The sequence below is a fragment of the Zalophus californianus genome, chromosome 3 (assembly GCF_009762305.2).
Source record: "Zalophus californianus isolate mZalCal1 chromosome 3, mZalCal1.pri.v2, whole genome shotgun sequence".
NCBI classification, from domain to species: Eukaryota; Metazoa; Chordata; class Mammalia; order Carnivora; family Otariidae; genus Zalophus; species Zalophus californianus.
In genome coordinates this window covers 140,564,453-140,586,179 of record NC_045597.1, presented here as the reverse complement: position 1 = coordinate 140,586,179, position 21,727 = coordinate 140,564,453, and the positions used below count along the sequence as shown (strand labels likewise).

At 41.6% G+C, this 21,727-nt stretch overlaps 1 protein-coding gene across 1 annotated transcript in view; it reads left to right on the top strand.

The window, feature by feature from the left end:
- PDE11A (phosphodiesterase 11A) overlaps positions 1 to 21,727 on the top strand; it is a 387,294-nt gene that overhangs the window by 249,944 nt on the left and 115,623 nt on the right. The window contains exon 10 of the mRNA XM_027589688.1: positions 2,843 to 2,893. Coding sequence (XP_027445489.1) covers positions 2,843 to 2,893 — 51 coding nt within the window. The remainder of the gene's footprint in view (positions 1 to 2,842; positions 2,894 to 21,727) is intronic.

Here is a 21,727-nt window from a genome sequence, read left to right as displayed (position 1 = left end):
TTTCTCCAGAAAGCATTTCTCTAGTATCTTCCATGCTTTTTTCAAGCTCAGGTAGTATCTTTATAATCGTCATTCTGAACTCTAGGCCCAACATCTTACTCATGCCCGTATTGATTAGGTCCCTGGCAGTCAGTACTGCCTCTTGTTCTTTTTTTTGAGGTGAGTTTTCCGTCTTGTCATTTTGTCCAGAGGGGAATAGATAAAATGCTAACAGGGTAATAATGACCCCAGAAAAATATACACTAAACAAATCACCAGGGGAAAAGAAAGGGAAAGAAAGAAAAAAGAAAAAGAAAAAAAAAGAATATGATCAAATATGATCAGGCTGGTGAATAGATCAGTGCCACACACTAGATTTGGGACGTATTTTGGTCTGTTAGAAGAAACTGCCTCCCAAAATTTTAAAGAAAGAAAAATGTATATGTACAAAAATAAGGGTAAATAAGATGCAGGGATGGAATATGACTGTAAAGATGAAAATTATGAAAGATTTTATAAAAGGAATTGATAAGAAGTTGGTTGAAAAAAGAAAGAAGAGAAATTTTTTTATAAAAAGGGGGAGAGAATGTGATCAGGCAGGAGACTAGAACAAAATCATACACTTAGAGATTTAGGGTATATTTTGGTCTATTAGAAGAAACTGTATCCCAAAGTTTTAAAGAGAGAACAACTCATATATATACCAAAAATAAGGTTAACTACAATGAAGGGATAGAATATGACTCTAAAAATGAAAAATAAAAAAGATTTTTTAAAAAGGGATTGATAAGATGATGGCTGAAAAGGGGGAAAGAAAAATTCAAAAAAAAAAAAGAAAAAGAAAATTCAAAAAATTAACTTTGATAGACTAAAGAATCATGGGGGAAAAGCCATGAATTTTATGTGCAGTATTCCCCTAGCGCTTGAGTTCAGCCATTCTCATTGATCGGTAAACTTGGTTTTGCCTGGCTGTTCTTGCTGATCTTCTGGGGAAGGGGCCTGTTGCTGTGGTTCCCAAATGTCTTTGCTGGAGGCGGAATTGCCCTGCCCTTGCTGGGTTGGGCTAAGTAATCTGCTCGGGTTTGCTCTCGGGAGCTTTTGTTCCCTGCAAGCTTTCCGTACAGCTTTGGAGGACGGGACCGAAAATGGTGGCCTCCCAATCTCCACCCGGAGGAGCCGAGAGCTTGGGGCCCTGCTCCTCAGTGAGCCCCCAGAGAAAAGCAGTCAATCACTCCTGTCTCCGCAGTCTCTGGCCACACTCCGTGCTCACCCGACCTATGACTGAGCATTTATAGCTCTGGCACACGACCCTGTGTGGAGTCTCCAAACCCAGCAGATTCCTCCTGGGGGAGGAAGGGGAGTCTCCCCGGATCTGCCACTTGTTGGGTCCCTGCTGGAAGAGCAGTGGCCTGACTGTGCCACAGATCACAGTTTATGGCAACCCCGAGCTGAGAGCCCACTCCTCAGCTCCGTCTCTGCAGCCGGCTTACCTGCTCTGATACGTGGGAGCTCTGCTGCACTCAGGCACCCCCAGTCTTTCTGTGACCCCGAGGGTCCTGAGACCACACTGTCCCAGCGAGAGTTCCACCCCCCGCTTAAGCCACTGGAGTGACGTCCCTCAGTGGAGCTGACTTCTCAAAGTTCTGATTTTGTGCTCCGCTGCTCTTATCACTTGCCCCTGGTGGCTGATGGAGGCTCCCTTCCCCCGCCTTGACCACTTCTCCGCACATCCTACCTTCCAGAAAGTGGTCGCTTTTCTGTTCAGAGTTGCTGCTATTCTTTTCTTCAATCTCCTGTTGAGTTTGTAGGTGTTCAGAATGGTTTGATACCTATCTAGCTGAATTCCTGGGACCAGATGAAATTTAGGTCTCTTACTCCTCTGCCATCTTGCTCCTCCAAGCATCAATCCTTAGCCTTTAATGTGGGCTGCAGTTCCATTCAGCTTATAATAGATTCCATTGCACTTGCACAGATAACAATCTGTGTCACAGTTATTGGAAATTTCATGTACATTAAAACCCCTGTTGAAAAGGCAGTCTCTTCAATAAATGGTGTTGGGAAAACCGGACAAGCTACACACAAAAGAGTGAAACTGGACCACTGTCTTAACACCATATACAAAAATAAATTCAAATTGGATTAAAGATTTGAATGTAAGACTTGAAGCCATAAAACTCCTAAAAGAAAACATAGGCAGTAAGCTCTTTGACATCAGTCTTAGCAAAAAAATTTTTTTGGACCAGTCTCCTCAGGCAAGGGCAACAAAAGCTAAAATAAACAAATGGGGCTACATCAGGCTGGAGAGCTTCTGTATAGCAAAGGAAACCATCAACAAAACCAAAAGGCCACCTCCTTAATGGAAGAAGATATCTGCAAATCATACATCTGATATGTGGACTCTAAAAACCAAAGAAAAGAAAAGAACAAATGAAACAAAACAGAAATAGACTCATTGAAACAAGAAATAAACTTTTGGTCACCAGAAAGGGGAAGGGTTGGGGGGGGGCAGATGAAATCGGTGAAGGGGATTAAGAGATACAAACTTCCAGTTAGAAAATAAGTAAGTCCTGGGATATAATATACAGCATAAAAAATACAGTCAATAATATTGTAATAAATGTATGGTGACAGATGGTAACTAGACTTATCATGGGCATCATTTTGTAATGCATAAAAGTATCAGATCACTATGATGTATACCAGAAATTAACAGGATATTGTATGTCAATTATACTTCAATTAAAAAAATCCACTATTTTCAAGGTGACATAATGAACTGCGTTTATTATAAGCCAGGAGAATTTCAGAAAACAGTCATGTCTGGTTATTAAAGGGTTTTTTTTTTCCTTTTCTTCTGAATCAGGTGCTGTCATACCATGCAACATGTTCAAAAGCTGAAGTTGACAAGTTTAAGGTAAGGAAGCAAAGGGTGCCCTTGCTAGTACGTAATGTTAATCTTCACATGACATTCTGACCCGTTGTCACTTGCCTCTGTAGAATCAGTCTGGCCCACTAGGTATTAGGGAAAAGAACTGGGCAAAGGTGTGTTTGAATATTTCAGTCGTAGAGGGGAAAAGGGACTTATATATAAACTAAATATCCCCTTCATGATCATTTAAATGATTCAGTATTTATTTCTTTCCATTTGTTAAATATGTGCGGTATTAGAAAAAAATCTGTGTAATATTGTGAGAATCGGGACACCTGGCTTTGGCATTCATTTTTCCTCCAACTTTCTATTCACTTAAAAATCTGTATATTTTCATCTGTAAAAATAAGGAAGAGATTAGGACAATAATAACTAACATTTGCCATATGCTTACTATGGACCCCAATACAAAGCATTTTACCTATATAATTCGTTTGAGTTTCATAATCCTGTGAAGAACATACTGTTTTACACAGGAGTCAGTTGAGGCATGGAGATGTTAAGTAGACAGCCAAGGTCAAATGATTGTAAGGCGTATAGCCAGGCAATCTGGCCCCAGAACTGGAGTTCCTAACCACGGTATTCACTGCTGTTCAGTGGGACCTTCTTCCAGCTCTAACATACAATAAGTCTGTGAAGGAGGCTTAGATATTCTTTATCTTTTTTTTAAGATTGTATCTTTAAGTAATCTCTACACCCAACATGGGACTCAAACTCACAACCCCAAGATCAAGAGTCATATGTTCTACCAACTGAGTCAGCCAGGTGCCCTGGATATTCTTTTTCACCTCAGTCACCACCATTCTCTTAAAGGCAACCCAGAATTCTTGTCCCTTCCCCTGCACTCTAACCAGTCATGGTCAAAATATGAGAGTGTGGGAGACCTGATTTCCCTCCCCTTTGAAAGCTTTGGTCTCTGCCTTTTTAAGTTTTCATGGAAGTTCAGAATTATCAGGTTAGCCACCACAACCATAAGAAAGATAGTGTTTTGTATTGTGAAATTTGTAAGTAATAACCCTTGGTGATGGCTACTCTTCTAAGCATTTCATTTACACGCAGATGCATTCATCTTCCCAGGAACAATGGCACAGAGACCTGATCCCTAAATCAGATCATTAGAGTTGAGTCACACTAATAAGGAAAGGAAACAAGGGAAGACTCCAAACTCAGAATAAGGATGAGGGGACTGCTCAGAAGGGCAGGGAGCAGTGCATTTAGCGCGGGCACAAGCTGAGCTGCATGGGCTCCAGCCAGGGATATGGTGCTATTGGCTGGATGAGAGGCTTAGGAAAAGACCTGCGGTGGTGACCCAGATCAGGAGCGACATGTTGCCAGCAAGAGGTAACAGCTGACAGCAGAAGAAGGGGACAGAACAACCCAAACTGTGGCAGTCAGGGCCCTCTTGTTAGGGAGATAAACATCCTACCTATCAGCTAGAATGTGAGTGTCTTCCGGGCAGCACTTTTTGTATGTTGTGTTCACTGCTCTATCCCTATAGTTCTGGGAACATGGTAGTACTTAGCAAATATTTGTTGAATTGATGGATGAATGAATGAATGAATGAATGAATCCAAAAAGCATCAGTGTTCTGTAATTCAAAACAATTATTCATTAAGAAAATGTTAAAAACCATGGTTACATATGATTATTTTTCATATCATCTATATATTTTATAAATAAGTCCATCAAAAATAGGTAAAGCTTTTATACTTTAATAAAGCTTGGTTACCTAGAAATCTGATTTAGGGAAATAACTTGCTGCAAATATTTTACTGTTCTTACTGTCTTATATGTTTACTGTTATTATCATTATCATCATTGCTAAAAGAAGGAAGGGACTGGCAGGGAGAAAGATAGCAAAGCACACAGTGGGACAAATCTGACTGCAGGAGCTATTTGACGGGACAAGCACAGAGGCACAGCGGGCCAAAATCCATGGCTGTGTACCCTCTACACATACTGCCCCTTCTTCAGCCTTAATTCTTAATTCCTTAGAGTAAGGAAAATACCATTGTCTTGGAATTTGCCATGCTTTTCTATTGTTAGCTCACAAACACACTAAAAATACGAAGTATTTAAATTTGAGAACAAAGGGTTATTTCATCTTAAAAATTATCAAGAATATCAACTTAACTGATTTATTCCAGATTTTATCCTGAAAGATATTGGTAAATATCTTATCACAATGTAATTGAGATATAGTAGATAATTTTAACCTAATGGCTTTTTTTCTTGATATATAAAGTAAATAAAACATTATCATAATTAGTAGCTGATGTCTTATAACTGCAGCAATAACATTAAAATGTAGTGAGCTTAAAATAATCCTGCACATAGACACTGAAAAATACTTACTGAAATTTCACACTGGAGTATATGCAATGGCAGTTTCCTAACATTGTAGCTAAATAGCAGTAAATAAATGCTTTGTTTTGACCCATATGTACAGAAAAACCATGCTTGCATTCAAATATATTGTAAACTTTGCTACTTACAATAATTTTTTAACAGAGATAGTAAAGAAAATAGATCTATATAGAGAGAGATTTGAAATCTGGAATAGAGTTATGCATAAAATTTCGTCCTTTAAGAATGGCTGAGTCAATGTATTGGATTATGTACAGCTGGGACCAAGCTATTGATCAGTGATTCAGAGATGAAATCAGGGCTTGGAAGGAAATATCATCCTCTAGGACCTGGAGGTCAAATACACGCATACATAGGCCAGATTCCAGTTGCAGCCCAAGCTGTACCACATCCAGGATTCAGGTATGTTAAGAACACCAGTGAGAAGTGGCTATTCACACAAGAGACTAGAGGCCTCCTAGTCAAGAAGTCTTCCTAGTGGAAATTGAGGCCACAGGCATCAGTGTCTAGATGATTCCAAGTTCAGCATGGGGTTTGTCTCTTGGATTTGTCCCTTACTCCAGCCTCCTAGAGATTCATCTTCTCAGCTAAAAATTTGAATGGACACAAAAGGTATGGACTTTAGTACAATTTCAGTGCAATAAATGACCCGAAGAGCATGAGGGTTCCAGAGTGCCAGTAGCATGCAACAGAAAGCGGCAGCCCTAGGGAAAGGAAGCCTCAGACCAGAGGGAAGGCACCTTCTATCAAAATGACCAGCAGAAGCTGAAGGAATCGATGCAGGCTGAGTGGTCACATTTTAAGGACAAGTTAGGTATACCCTGAGAACTCTCAGAAATAAGTAGGAGAGATGGAAATTCCATAATATTGGAGAGTACAATACACACCATTAATTAATTACTTTCAATTCACTACCATTTGTACTCCTCAGTGGGATGGTTTCAAGGAATGCAGATTTCATATATGATAAACCTATAGTCAGTCTTTAATAATCATTAATGCGAGGCTAATATCATCTTACCTTTGTTCATACCTTGTCTTCCTATTTCACACCTGTCTATATTGGGGATTTCTTTTCCTATTGTAGAATGTCAGAGGAGAGGGAAAAGATGTTTTCCTTTCTGTTTTGTTTTGTTCTGTTAACTCCATTTCTCCTGTTGGGAAAAGTCTCTTTCATGGGTGTGTGGTGGTAGGTGGGTGAAGGGTGGTCAGAATGTGAAAACCATTCTAGAAGTTTTCCTGGATTATCTAGCCAGAATAAGTACATGAAACAACATATAATTAATTGCTCATCTACGAATGTCAGAACCTAAGCTTATTTTTGTGGTTGTGATATATTATTTATACCTTGGGAAACAGTCTTTTTTGGAGGGCCACCTATACACAAAAAGATCACAGAACTTCCTGGAACTAATGAATTAACTTTTTCAAAGTCTGATTGAGGTTATAATGTTAATAATTTGTCCTTTATGGGCTGGTTGCCCTGTGCATTGAATGAGGAAACCAGGATCTAAAGAACGGCTTTTCATCCTTATTAACATTTACTGATCTTCCTTGAACTTGAAATAAGAAAGGTGTGCCCAGAAAATTTGGGCAGATTTTAGTGCCTGTTTATATCTCTTCTGCTCTGTGCTAACGGGAATAATGTATAAAGACCATATTGACAATTAGATCTCTTTGAAGATGACTGGTTTAAAGACTTTTAATAGCCTGAAGATGCCATATGTGATAACATAAGAAAATGAGTTTAGTACACCAATTATATGCTCCTGTAATTTTATGCACTTCCCTAAGTTTCCAATGTGGTGGACAGACCAAACAGTTACTACTGTATATTCCAGTTTACCAATTAAAGTCAACTCATGGACGCTCTCATGTTCTATTGCCACCTTTTATCATCCCTTCTTTCAATTCCAAACTGCATGGGTTATGGCTGCAACCAGAGATGAACTCATTTACGGCACTATTTAACTGCCTCAGTAATTAAACACCGATAACTCCTGTTAGGTGTTTGGGTTTGGACTACCTCTTGCGTATTCCAAGTTATCACTGTTAATGCCTAGACCACAAATTAACATCCTGGTAAAGTAAATAAAATAAAGTGCCAAGGAATAGGTACCCCCTGTGGCCTTTACATACCAAAATAAGAATGGCCACATCAAAAATAGGATCTTACAAACTCCTCTGTAAGATAGAGGGCAAGGGACAGGCTGAGCAATGGGATGGGATGTACTAGGCTTTTTTTTTTTTTTTTTTTTAAGTAATTCAGTTTGAGGAGACATCTTTGATCCTGAAATATTCAAATGTTATCATAAGCCCTGGCAGTTGTGCGGGTAGATGTGTCTATCATAAGTCCTGCACGAGGGTCCCTGTGTAAGGAGGCAGGAGTTGGGGCTCGCCCCCACTTGACTGGTCAACTGATGGGTTGCCTTTTAGTGACTGATCTCCCAATGGGCGCACCTTTTTCTAACTGCACAGCGACAGAACGTGTGCTGGCCTGCCAACTCTATTTCCAAAGCTGGGGGAAAAGTGCAATCCTTGCACCGGCTTCTTGCAGAGGAGGAGTGTCCCATGTAGACGGAGGGTAACACCATGACACTTACCCAAACCCAAGTAATGAGGCAGCTGCCAAGGAGAGGAGAGGTAGGGCAGGGCACCATGTGGCGGAGGCTTGGAGAGCTCGTGTTCCCCACCACAGTCAGTAGGAAGCACCTTCCGGCTCCTCTCCGGCAGGCCGGGTGCTCCCACAGAGACACCTCCAGAGTCCAGGAGGTAATCCACGACGTCAGGGGGCCAAGGAGGGAAGGAGAACTTCCACTTGTTCCTCTAGCCTCAGCCCTCACAGTCTTCCTGAAATGTCGCCTTTGGAAATCTCAACAACCAACCACTTTCCGGTTCACCTCTGCTTATTTCTAACGTTGTTTAGAAGATGACCTCGCAACAGTATAAATGGAACTTGGGAATCATCTTACACCTAACCTATCCTGTCTCCTCTCTTGTCCCCGCCTCTTGACTTGAGGGCTTTGTTGTTACTTTAATAGTATCTGTGCCGAGTTTAATTTCCGAGATTTTTTGTGTGTCATCAGGGAGCTCTTGAACCTTCAGTAGGAAACTGGCTGCGGGGGAAACATCCGGGAATCGGCATCCAAAAGGGCATGCCCTGCTCCTGTGGCAGCTGGCCGGGCCGGGCAGCCTGCACTGCTTGGGCCATGTCCAGAAGTCCGTTGGAGTGCTTTGTGTCCGAATGTCCACATGTTCATCTGGGCTTCTCTTTATGAATTGTGTCTTCATGGAATGTTAGGTCAGATAAAAGATGGTTACACTTTGTCACTGTTGAGTGTTGACAACCCTGGGGAGGGGAGCAGTGTGAGGGGAACCGGGCCGGCCTTTCCTGCTGCTGCACTATGTGGCTATGAGTTGAAGACTCCTCAAGAACTCACCTGGCCAAGTTACATCCTGTGGTGACCCTGACCTCCTCCCAGATCAGCTTCAACAGCCATCATTTGTCCCTTCTTTCCATTTGGAAACAAAAAAGGGACACTGTCTCCGAAAGGTCATGAGGAATGTTGACTTTCCCTGGGAGGAAGGATGTGCCTGGAAGGCGTTCTCCCACCTTCTTGCTTCCACACACTAACACAGCTGGTCCACTGCACTCCTGGAGTGGCACACGTGAAGGCCCAGGGAGTCTGACCCTGAGGGAATGAAATAAAGGGCAGTTCATTTTTGGTTTCAGAGCAGTGATGAGTCCTGAAGGTCCAGAGAAGACAGAGTGGAGGGCAATTGTGTGGCCCGGTTAAAGCGCTGACGTCTGAACGGTGAAGGGAGCTATAGAGGCCAAAGGGGTCAGAGCTTTCCAGAACACTAGGGCATCTGGGACTGTATCACTCTCCTTCTTTCTGGTTTGCCCCTAGTTAGAGCCATCTATGACTACAGGCATGGAACTGGGAGTAAAGAACTGATGTGCCCTCCCCTCAGTGATGTTGGTTTGGTTTAGCAATCGTAACGGTTGGTTTTCTCTCTGCATCTCCTTCAATGTACGTAGGAGCTACAAACCCCTGACTGCCATGCTCCCCTCACCCTCCTCTCCAGAGGACCACTTTGGATATAACTGTCCAGTCACCTTTGAGTCCTCACATCTCCTAACTCCCATGGACTTGTCCCTCCATTCTGACTTCACAATGTCTCCCATGCTCCCCCCATCCTCACAGTCACCACCAGCTCGGATCCTCATTCTTTCTCATGCAGACATTTGTTATGCATGCTCTCCTAGTTGGTCTCCCTGCCTCTCTTTCTCTCTCGCTCTTTTTTAAAATTTTTTAAGCAAGCTGGTCTTATGCCCAACATGTTGGGCTCCCAAATTAATCCTGTGCATAGTGGCCGGATTAACAGTATGTTGGTGCCAGTTGCCTTCTCACAAAGCTCAACATCTTCTGTAAGCCTTTAGATTCCATCATTTCAAATCCTTCAGTTGGACATTAAAATGGGTGAAGACCAGTGGGAGAAACAAGCTTCCAGTCAGAGAATGAATGAGTCACAGGAATAGAAGGTACAGCAGAGGGAATATAGTCAACGATACTGTAATGTCACCATATGGTGACAGATGGTAGCATAGCATCATGGGTAGAGAAGTTGAATCACTGTGTTGAACACCTTAAACTGATGTAACATTGTGTGTCAGCTATACTCAAATTAAAACATTTAAAATAAATAACTAAATTCATTATAATAATACTTACAAAAAGTGCTCTGAACTCTCAGCTCCAGTTCACTTTTCCATCCTGCCTCCCATGCTCCCACTGACCCACCCTTCACACGAGCTCTATTTGATATTTTCTGTCCATTCTCTGCCCTTCCCGATCTCGGTCCCCATTCCTGTTTCTATCTCAGCACATTTAGGGTCCTGACAATCCATCTGCTCCTGCTCGGTTGTGCCCTCTGTGAAGTCATTCTCACTGTAATTCAGGCAAAAGTGATTTGCTTGTTTGCCATTTTTTTCATTATACTTATCAGTTTCTGCCTTGTCATATAAATCTTTATGCACCTGTCCATTCACCTGATTAAACCAAGAGCATTTTTAGGAGTGAATCCTTGTCTTTACTCATTTTTTGTAACCTTTATATTTCCTAAAGTCATGTCTTGCACCTGGGTGCTGGAGAAATTTCTACCAAATCCATTGAACTATTTGTGGTTTTGATGGCAGAGGTGGTTACAACGAATTTGGAAGCAAGGATCTATGACAGTAAGAGTATCTGCAAATTGTATCTCAACACCTTGTTTTAAGTTCTTGGTTGCTAGTTTCCTAAGAAGCCTGACCTATATGAAAATAAAGGGATTCATTTTCTTTGTTTAGGATACTCTCTTTGAAGTGTTCAGTAATGACAATATCTGAGCTTCCCTACTGTGGGCAAAGGTCCCTTGTCATTAATTCTTAGTTGATTCAGCAATTGCTATAATACAAGTACACCTCGGAGATGTTGAGGGTTTGGTTCCAGAGTAGTGCAATAAAGCAAATATCACAATAAAGCGAGTCAAATGCATTTTTGGTTTCCTGGTGTATATAAAAGTTATGTTTACTACAATATATTATAGCCTATTAAGTGTAAAATAACATGATGTCTAAAAACACAATGTACATATCTTAATTAACAAATATTTTATTGCTAAAAAAAGGCGAACCATCATTTGAGCTTTGAGTAAGTCATAATCACTGATCACAGATATATAATAATATATATAAAATATAATAATGTAAAAGTTGATAGTATTTTGACAATTACAAGAATGTGACACAGAGACATGAAGTGAGCAAATGCTTTTGGAAGAATGGCGCTAGATAGACTCACTCAACACAGAGCTGCCACAAACCTTCAATCTATAAAAAACCAAAGTATCTGCAAAGCACAGTAAAGCCAAGTGCCATAAAATGAGGCATGCCTGTATTAAATAAAATTCTTCACCCATGTATCCTGCTACCACCATCCCGATGACTAAATCTGTTAAAACTATTCTTTTCTTGAATCTCAGGATGCCTTTCTAGTTCTTTTTATTTGTAGCATCCTGCATTGTGTCCCTTCTACCTATTTTTGAAATTATGTGCTGTTTTGGGTAGTTCGGCATGGTTTCTCACAGTTGACACCAGATCCACCCAGAATCTTAAAAATGTGCGTAAATCATGATTCTATTGATCTCAAGGCCCAACATGAAATACCAAGTTAGGAAAGAATGTCTCAGTTGCCAGAGCTGTCCCTTTTGAAGCAGTCTTTGTAAGGCCATGGACAAAAGGCCATGGACATAGGACAGAGAGCGAACATGTAAATAGCCAAAGTAGCCACCAGACCTCTGGGTTCATTTAAAATTGCTAGGCCTCAGCTTTCCTCATCTGAGTGACAAAGCCATTTTCAGCTATAAAATGCTATAATGTTATGAGCCTACAAAATGTATCTCCAGGAGGGAAGGGGAAATAAAACATAAATCAACATAAAGTTTACAAAACATCTTGGGGTTCTTATAATTTCTAAATACCCAAAGCTTTAAATTTAAGCTCTATTTAAAAATTTGGGTATTTGGTGGAAGACTTGGCTCAGCTTGATGTAATTATATATTATAAGTGATTTCCAAAGCCCACCATGGCTGTATTGTATTTGAAGGGTAACATTATACAGTAATACTCATTAGAAAGATCAGTGATTATTTTAGGTAGGATAAGAATCTTAACCTCATCAGTATAGAAAGTATACACTAGGGCTACCTATAAATGTTGAAATAATATTAATGCATCAAATAATATGTAATATGACCTAGCAGTGTATAAAAACGTTTTCCTTCCCATTATCATACTTGAACCTCACACCTCTTGGTGAGTGCAGTGTCATTACCCTTTACATACAAGGTGACCAAGAACCAAAAGAACCAGCAAGAAAAATGCACGTGGTTGGCCTTGATTTTTCCTCTACAGTGTTTTGTTTTGACCTTGAAGATAATGCTTCTCTTCGAGTTCTGAATAGGAAAATGTAAGTAATATCATGGAATTTTATCCTGAAGTCATTTCTTTTGATTTCTTGGAACCTCTGTGGCATTTTGACAGTGTGGGGGCCAGATAAGTGTGAATGGTGATGATGTCTGAGAAAAACAGAGTTTGGGGCTGAACTTAACATAGACATTTAAAAAGAGGCTTTCCATGGTACTCTTTGGGCAATTGATATATAATGCTGTTTTATTAGAAACTTCTTTTTGTATTGTGGTTGTACCATCCATGTGACTTCTTGCCCTGAGGTTTCAGACTGCTTAGAAACCTAAGGAAATTGGAAACAGCAAACATTATGAAGATATTGCATCATTTTGAGCAAGGGGGTATATGATCCATTATTCTGACATCTTGCTTGTCTTCCTTACTGTCTGATTGGCTATCTAGCTGTATAGAAATCTCTCGACATCTGGAAAGCTCAAAGGAAAGAGAACAGCCCCACTTTATTATCCTGTGCTCTCCAGGCCTGCCAAGTACCTTGTAAGAAAGATAACAGGGTTATGAGATTGTGAACATCAGTTTAAGGATAAAGCACTTGTCAGGAGATAAAGTCTTATGTTTAAGGCATGAAAACTCATGAACTAGAGACTATTTGGGGGAAGATATGAAGTGAAGAATGGGAGACTGGGTTTACATTTGTATAATGTTTCCTATAATGATGCACGGTATTAGGGACATCACAGACAGTAATCTGCATATCTGAAATATGACGACTCTAACATAAGACTTTAAGCTAAATTTTTAAGGATTTTTGAATGTTATTCTGAATTAGCCTCTGTATATAGCTTCAATTTGTATGTGTGAATATGTGTGGGGTGTGCGTCTGTGTGTGTGTGTGTGTGTGTGTGTGTGTGTGCGCGCGGACACACTTTAGCTTAAAGGGATAGTCAAGTGATGTAGTGTTTCAACTCTGGTGTTAGAAAAAGATGGCAATTCATTGTCTCCAAAGAGACAAGCAATGGAAAATCTGTGAGAAAACAAGATCTGAGATGAAACACTTTGGCCACTGGGTGCCATCCTTGCTCCACGTAAGGATTTGCTGAGCCACATTTCTAGGAAAATGGTTTTAAAACCCAAAAGACAGTCATTTAAAAGTAATTTCAAGATCTAATAATGTTTGTGTGTGCACATGACCTGGAATATGTTAGTGACACAGCAGCTTATTTATCTGCTGAGGCACGAGGTGGAAGGACTGGGGAGATCTCCCCTCTGGTTCAGCCTTACCAACAAAGCCTGGGTAAAGCCCTCTTGCTGGTTGTATCCCAATGAGCCAGTGGGTTCAGGGGAGGCACAGTGGAGGTGCTGGGAGGTGATGGTGAGGTGGTGTGGTAGCTATCCAGAGGTCGGAGGCTCCATTAATTATTTGTATGGTTGCGTATTGTGCAGTATGCACGTAGCGGGACTGGAACCCAGCTGTCAGTGTGGCTGTGCTCAATCTCTTCGAATGCACTCCTTTCATTACCAGAGCTGGTGGAGCCATTCAGCACTCTTCCCTTTTCTAGGAATGCTGGTGATGCGTGTTGGTGGAATAGGAACTCTGTTTTGGGTGTTTTTTCTTTCCCTGGAAGCAATTCATGGAGTCTACAAAGATAACACCTTAGCCAGGCACCAGAACATCCCTAGTCAATGACACAGTATCTGTGCAGGATTTTGCTATCTTTGGATTTGACACTAATATACACAAAACTTAGAAATTACACTCAGCTTTACGAACAAGAGTAGCCACAGAGACTGTTCTAAGACTAGCTTGTAGTACAGGCCAATGTTTCCATCTAGGGCCTCAAGCATGGTTGAGACTAAAAGGAATTAAGGTGTGAACAAGTAAGAATTTTTAATAAAAATCAAAAATCTGTGACAGTCACACTAACAGAAGACTCTAGAATCCTTTCTACAGGACCACATTGTAAAAGGGATCCAAGCTCCAAATAGGTTTTACCTCATACCCCCAGGCTGGGGGCTGTGCAGCTTGGCCTCACCACTGGCCCAGGAAGCTGCCCAGAGCAGGGCCTACATGTACTTCTTCAGGCTCACTGTCATCAAACCCACATGCCCATGAAAGGGGAAAGTGTAAGAAGGGCTAGTGAGAACTTTAAAAAAAGGGCAGGCTTTTTTCAACATACCCATGGATAAAAATACCATCCTGCCATTAATCATCCACAGGACTTTAAAATACATTTTCTGGGCTTACTGTAGGATAACATGACACCAATCATTATATACTTTTAAATATTGCTACTCGCTGAGAGTTGTGTTGTTAATGGCTGTAGCATTCCTTCTGATTCAGTGTGCTTTCACTGTGCTTATTTCATTGGATATTAACAGAAGCCCTTAAAGGAGGCATCAGTGGCTTTATCCCACTTACGCATCTGGCCGCTGAGGGAGATTGCACACCGCCCATTTGGAGGCGTCACTTCTTGCCCCAGAGGTCCTTTTTTGGGACTCTCCTACCCAGTATGTGCTCAGTTCTCGCAGTGTGATGGTCACATGGAAAATAACAAATATTTAATGAACATTTTACCATGTGTGCCAGTTCTCTTTTCAGGGCCTTACCTGTATTACAAATTAGGAAATCTTGATCTAGGTAGGCATGCTGAATTTGTAATATTCCCTTTCGAAATAGACGTGGAACCCTTTTCGTTTTAGGTTCTTCTTGTCCTGGTTTGGCCCTGTCCTTATGGTCTGATGATGAGCCCTTCTGAAATCTAAGGCTTAGTTCCTTGATAGACGGAGGAGTTCAGATTTCATCAGACTCTGCAAAGGCGTGTTTGTTTGTTTGTTTTTAAGGTGACACAGTAGGAAGGCAGTCCAGGCCTACTGCTTATGCAGGTGTGCTTTCAGAAACCTCAGCATCCGGGAATAGCAACTTCAGCAGACAGGCTGTGGGATCTAAAAGCGATTTTTCCCCCTCGAAGGGTAAATCCCAAACAGTTCTTGTGGTGAATGATCCCATTCCTCTGTATACCAGGTTCATTTTTCCTGACATATATTATAATTCATTTTGGGCCTTTCCAGAGACAGAAGAGAGTTCTGTGAAAACCAAGCTTTGTGATGGTTTTTGCAGGAACAGGTGGCCATCTTCACCACTGGGCTTAAATTTGTCAAACAACTCCGTGAAACACTGAAGCTGGATTTTTTTTTTTTTTTTTTTTTGAGAGAGAGAATGAGATAGAATGAACATGAGAGGGGGGAGGGTCAGAGGGAGAAGCAGACTCCCCGCTGAGCAGGGAGCTCCATGCGGGACTCGATCCCGGGACTCCAGGATCATGACTCAAGCCGAAGGCAGTCGGCTAACCAACTGAGCCACCCAGGCGCCCCTGAAGCTGGATTTTAAAGAAGGACACTTAGCACTCTTCCCCTCATGACCAGCAGGAAAACCCGAGAACTCAGAAAAGAAAGAGAGGAGGGAGAGAGGCTTTCGGTGACTACGTTGCTCTAATATGAAAAATCATAGGACTTGCCCTCCCTTTATTTTTTTTTATGAAACTATCCATTTTCCTTTATTTACTTAACTTTTTTTTTTTTTTTTTTTACTATTCACCCTCCCTTTAAAACCATGGAGAAACTTATTCTTCTGCCTAAAATATTTTTCGAACCATCAGTGATCTCTTTGAAAACAACTTTCCTCTGGTTCTCTGAGGAGTTATGTGTGAGAGCAAAGGCTCATTATTTTGATAACCCCCTTAAAAACCAAAGGTCCAAGTATTCTGTTGTCCCTGTCTGCATTGGGCTATGATCACGTGTCTGTCTCCACATGAGCTCCTTCTCCCACTTCATAGTGATTCACTTATGAGAAGGCAGGATGGAGTGGTGGCAAGGTCCCAGAGGTAAAAATCTCCTTCCTCTGTGTAATATATGTAAGCTCAAAGTTCCTTCCGAGAAGGGTCACAAGTAGGAGTACACTGTATACCAAAAGGACAACATGCCCCACCGAATGTGCTTGGACAAAGCCAACTGCTGCAGGCAGAGGAACCTGGCTGCAACAAGCACCCAAGGGGCCCCTTGAGCCAAATGTGCAGAGCCGTATCAATGCAGCTTTGAGCCCTCGGATATGCTCCCTGCAGCCTCGCTTTCCTTACAAAGGGGTAAACGTGGCCTCTGTCAAGGCCTCAGTTTCTCATCTTTCAGCAACCCCCTCCAGAAAGAACTATTTCCAAGTTCTAGTTTGAAGAATCTCAGGAAAGTTTTCCAGTTGGTCTATTTTGGGTCAAGGGCCCATCCCTGGACCAACCAACTGTGATAGGGACATTGTCATAGAAGAATATATCGGCTCCAAGATGGAAAAACATGGTTGGAGTGAGACACATGGTTTCCTTGAAAGGAGAGGGAGGGGTGCCTGGGTGGTTCAGTTGGTTAAGTGTCCAACTCTTGATTCCAGCTCAGGTCATGATCTCAGGGTTGTGGGATTGAGCCCTGCATGGGGCTCCACGCTTAGTGCAGAGTCTGTTTGTCTCTCTCTTTCTTTCTTTCTCTCTCAAAAATAAATAAAATCTTTAAAAAAGGAAGGAAGGAAGGAAGGGAGGAAGGAAGGAAGGAAGGGGAGGGACACTAGGCAGATAGTAACATAGCTGGCCTTCACAGGTGAGGTACACAGGCACATAACTTTAAGATGAAACTTTTGGTCCCTATCCAACCTACTGTGGCCTCTCTTATGGAAAGCACACATTTCCTGGAGCCCAGCTGAGATGCTTACAATCTCCCCCTTCATAATTCATAATTGTAGACACTGGGCAACACCCACCAGTGACCTGCCAGCCATAGTGGTTTCCCAAGAGCCTTTTTCTAGATTGCATTATTGAAAAGAATGTTTTATTATACCCTTAAAGCATTTCTATTTCCACCACTAATCCCATTGAGGGTCACCTTGATTTGGCTTTCAAACTCACCCAAATTTTATAAGACAAATAAATCTAACTTCCAGGAATGTGCCAATTAAATTGGCCCAGGAACTTCCCATTAACAATTGTCTCATCTGATCATCTCACAGTAGCATCTTTCTATTGCTCTTGAGTCCTGGGGTCACCAATGCAGACCCAGGAAAACCCCTTTAAACTGGATCAACCAAAAACCCACAGCTCTCTTCTCAAGTAGTCATTTCTTGGTGAACTAAATAGGACTTACTGGAGAATTGAGCAGATCGAGTAAGCCAAACATCTCAAAGGTCCTGAAGATCTGATGTTTGAAACTCACAGTAAAAGCTCAATTCCTAATCTACTTCCTAGCCTCATTAGAATTCATTTAGTAGAAGGACATTCTTTCCTAGAGGCTCTTTGGCAGATTTGTGTATGAACAGTTAACCCCGGTGCTAGCAAAAGCAGTTACTCGTACCCAAACAGCTCTCTCTGGCGGCAAAGAGAATCCCAAAGCCCGTTAGACAAGACTTTGCTTATCCTCCCACCAGGATGCAAATATTTTAAGTGGACAGAGTGAGATAAAATGCAGTCAGTACTGTGCTGACACTGACCACACCCTGTGGCTGATGGATTTTTGGACTTGAAGGTCAGGGGAGGAAGGTGAAGGAGAGGACACTAGAGACAAGGAGACAAAGAAAAAATTTAAAAGGCTTCCTTGACATTGTTTAAGACTATTTCCCTGTGTAAACAAGTTTGGACTTTAAAATGTATCAACACGTAACTACAAAGAGTATGTAGAAATACACGTATATTTCTAAGACAGGTGGAACTTCTAATGTGACATGAAAAGCAGGATATTTGAGGATAAGAAAACCTGGAGTTTTGTGTGTTTTTTTTTCTTTTTTTTCTGCAGTATTCCCATAACTGTTCTTAGGATGCCCACATGTAGACTCAGGGAGATTTATTTTTCTTCTAAGCGTATGTAATAGTTGTCACTCAGCCTTGAAACAGTTTTCCTCTGCAGTGGAACATCGGGCCAGTAATATATTCGCATATAGCTATTCCCACCTGTCATTCTTCTGCCAACCTAATGCGTCAGCAGCGCACAAGACCCCCCACAGGCCAATGGCAAGCTTTTAAGCTGCTGCATTTATGGGACATAGTTTCAAAATATCCGTAGTCACCCAGCAACAGGAAAAGGTATTTCATTGGCTCTCTTGCTGTCAGCTAGAAAGGAGGACAATCCGGATGGACTTCAGCTGTGAAGATCAAGATGAGGCATTGGAAGAGGGGCGAGGGGGCAGAGGCCTGGGGGGAGAAGGGGGGGGCCAACATTTGAACACAGGAGCCTCTCAGTGGCCAATGTGATATTTTATAAGTATTGTGTAAAGCATGATGCTTTCATCCCCCCAGATTTAAGAAAAAAAAATCAGATGTTAAAGAATAGCACTGTAACAGGGCAGGTAGTTTTCATCTGCAGTGTCATAGATGCAGAAGAGATCAATCTTGGCTCCCAGTCTTATCTGCCTGATCAAAGGGAGTGCTGCTGAATTTGGAGCCCCAGTGAGAGATAAATTAGAGCTTTTTAGTGTGGAAACAATTAAGCCTTCCTCTACTAGAGGTAGGATGCCATCTTTAGTGGGTATTCTAAATGCAAATCAATCCCATAACTTACTTTATCAATATCTAATCTTGTGAATTATCCTGCCCTTAAAAAGTTCTGCCTAACTCTTCAGGCTGACTTGTGCCCCACTCCCCGAGCAAACCCAGGAGAGAGCTGCAGAGCAAGTCCAGGTGGCCTGGGCCTTGAATAACAGGCCGTCTCACCGTGTCCTCTGCCTTCCCCTCCAGCCGTTCCCACGTAATCTATCTATAAAGGAGAACAAGACTTCCTCTTTCTGATTTTACTCTTTTGTTGTTACCATAGAGCAGAAAATTAATACCAACTGGGTGCACATGTGAAATCAAAGCAATTAGGGAATGCTCTGTAAGCCAGACAAGAAAAAAAAAATACTTAGACTGATGACACCCAGTCCTTGCTGAGACTCCAGCCTCATCACTTTAAGCTGTATGATGGAAGGATATACACTCTCAGTAGCTAAAAACCATTAAACTCTTGGGATGCCTGGGTGGCTCAGTCGTTAAGCATCTGCCTTCGGTTCAGGTCATGATCCCAGGGTCCTGGGATCGAGCCCCGCATTGGGCTCCCTGCTGCGTGGGAAGCCTGCTTCTCTCTCTCCCACTCCCCCTGCTTGTGTTCCCTCTCTCGCTGTGTCTCTCTCTGTCAAATAAATAAATAAAATCTTAAAAAAAAAAAAAAAGTTAAACTCTTCCCTGCAGATTCACCTGAGCTGCTGCTTAAAGCAGCAAAATGGAGGGAAGTTGCTGTCTGCTTTTTCTGAGAGTTAGTTGGATTGGAAATTAACCATAATTACTAGTAATTATAATTAACAGCGGGCAACGTATTAACTGTAGAACCAATACTATTGTAATTGTATTGTAATAATTCTGTAGACTCATATTAATAAATTAGTATGTGAATATCATTTCTGTGTATCTCTTAATGGGTATAAAAAAGGACGCAGGCAAATTTGCCTTAGCTAGACTCTAGGCTACTTGAAAACTGCTTTATCTTCAGTGCCTAACACGATGCCTGATATATGGTGGGTGCTCAAGAAATATTTCTGGAGTGACTAAAGCAATAAATTGATGCTGAAATTGATGAGTCAACAAATGATACAAAACTTGTGAATCTACCTGAGTTTCACAAATGACAAGCCTCAGAAAGTTGTGAAACATTTCAATCTTCTTTTAAATGTTTGGATTTACGCATCTCATGGATACTAAACACAGGAGACCTGAGTTGTTACCTTGTTCTGTCACAAGTCTAGGAGATAGACTTTCTTATTACCTCATTTTATAGATGAAGAGGCTGAAGGCTAAGAGGTAATGTGACTCTCTTAATGTAAGTCACAGGATAAGATTTGAACCCGGATCTAATCCAAAGTTCATGTTCTTACCATTATGCAACTCTGCCTGCACACTTATGTGTTTTTTAAGTACTGAAATACAAACCCCCGGGGCAGAACATGCTGCCTTTCTACACAGCATTACCACTTACTCTGTTCCAAAACCACAGACTAGAACATTGAGGAGAAAAGGCTTCTGAGACGTTTTGGAGACGACACACAAAAAACTGAGAGTCAAGATGCAGGAAAATAATGAAAAACATGGAACTTTCTGAGCGCTAAACGGGTCATCAAGCTCAGACTGGAGTCCCAGCCTGTTGCCTGTGGTGGACTCTGCAGAGGTGGGAAATGTTGGTCTGGGCCCGAGTTTGCCACCATCATCATCGTAAGACCTGGGCTCAAGGCTCAGCTCTGCCTCACATTTCCAGCAGGACTGTGGGCAGTGCCCACAGAGGAGTTAGGCCCTTTGAACCTCCCTTTCTACAGTCAGAAAAGTAGGGTAATAGGAACTACCCTAAGGGATAGTGTGAAGATGAAATGTTATGACAATATAGACAGAACTGTGTTTATCCTAGCACATTGCCGATGCTTAATAAATATTAAATGTCTTTTCTCTTTCTCCTATACCTTTAAATGAAAAGGTTGAAGAATCACATTTATTTAGCAGATTATAAAAGGACTCCATAAAATTATCCAGTTTTTCTCCCTGGACTTTTTAATCAGCAAATGTTGGCTCCTTATTTAAGGAGGAAGCAACATGCATTTTCTATTCCAGTAAGACTTTAGAAAAGCTCAGAGACAAGGTGAAAATTTGAGCTAGAAATTTACTTTAGACATGGCTTTCCAAGCCTCCAGGTACCAGGCTATTGCCCTGACTTTCATTTCCCAAGTGAACTACATTAATGATGGACATTTCAGGGATTTTTATCACCTACTAGGTCAAGTGGGAGATAGGCTACCATAAGTCATAGAGAACGTCTTGGAAGGTTTACCTACAACAGAGGTCCTCACCGTTTTTCATGAGGAAGAGCAATTCCTCACTTACCTGAAGTCATGATACAGCAGATACAGGTTTTCAGGGAAGGTTCTGGGTAAAACAGGCAGCCTGTTCCTTCCCACTGAACATGGCAACTACCAAGGAGAAGGAAGTGTGGTAGGGAGTGGGCCAGTGAAACCAGCAAATCAACATGTCAGCTAACACTTCAAGATCCATTAGTGATCCAGATCCGAGCCCAGAGAAAACGTCTTTCTCTGACACATCAGGGCTCTAGGTCTGCGCACTAGAGGGGGACCACTGCGGGGCATAAGTGGCAGGCCTCTGTCAGAGGTTCTTAGCCCTGGTTGATATTAGACTTATCCAGGGAAGAGAGTCTTTAAAAACGATACCACTGCCTGGGTATCACTCCCAGTCCAATTGAAAAGAAGTGGGCAGAGGGCTGGCATTGGTATATATATATATATATATATATATATATATATATATATATATTTTTTTTTTTTTTTTTTTCCAAGCTCCCAGGTGAGTCTATTATGGAGCTAGGAATGAAAAGCCTAGCTCTAGCTAATGTTTTCCAAACTGGTGTCCCATTAGAACACCCTTCCACAGAAT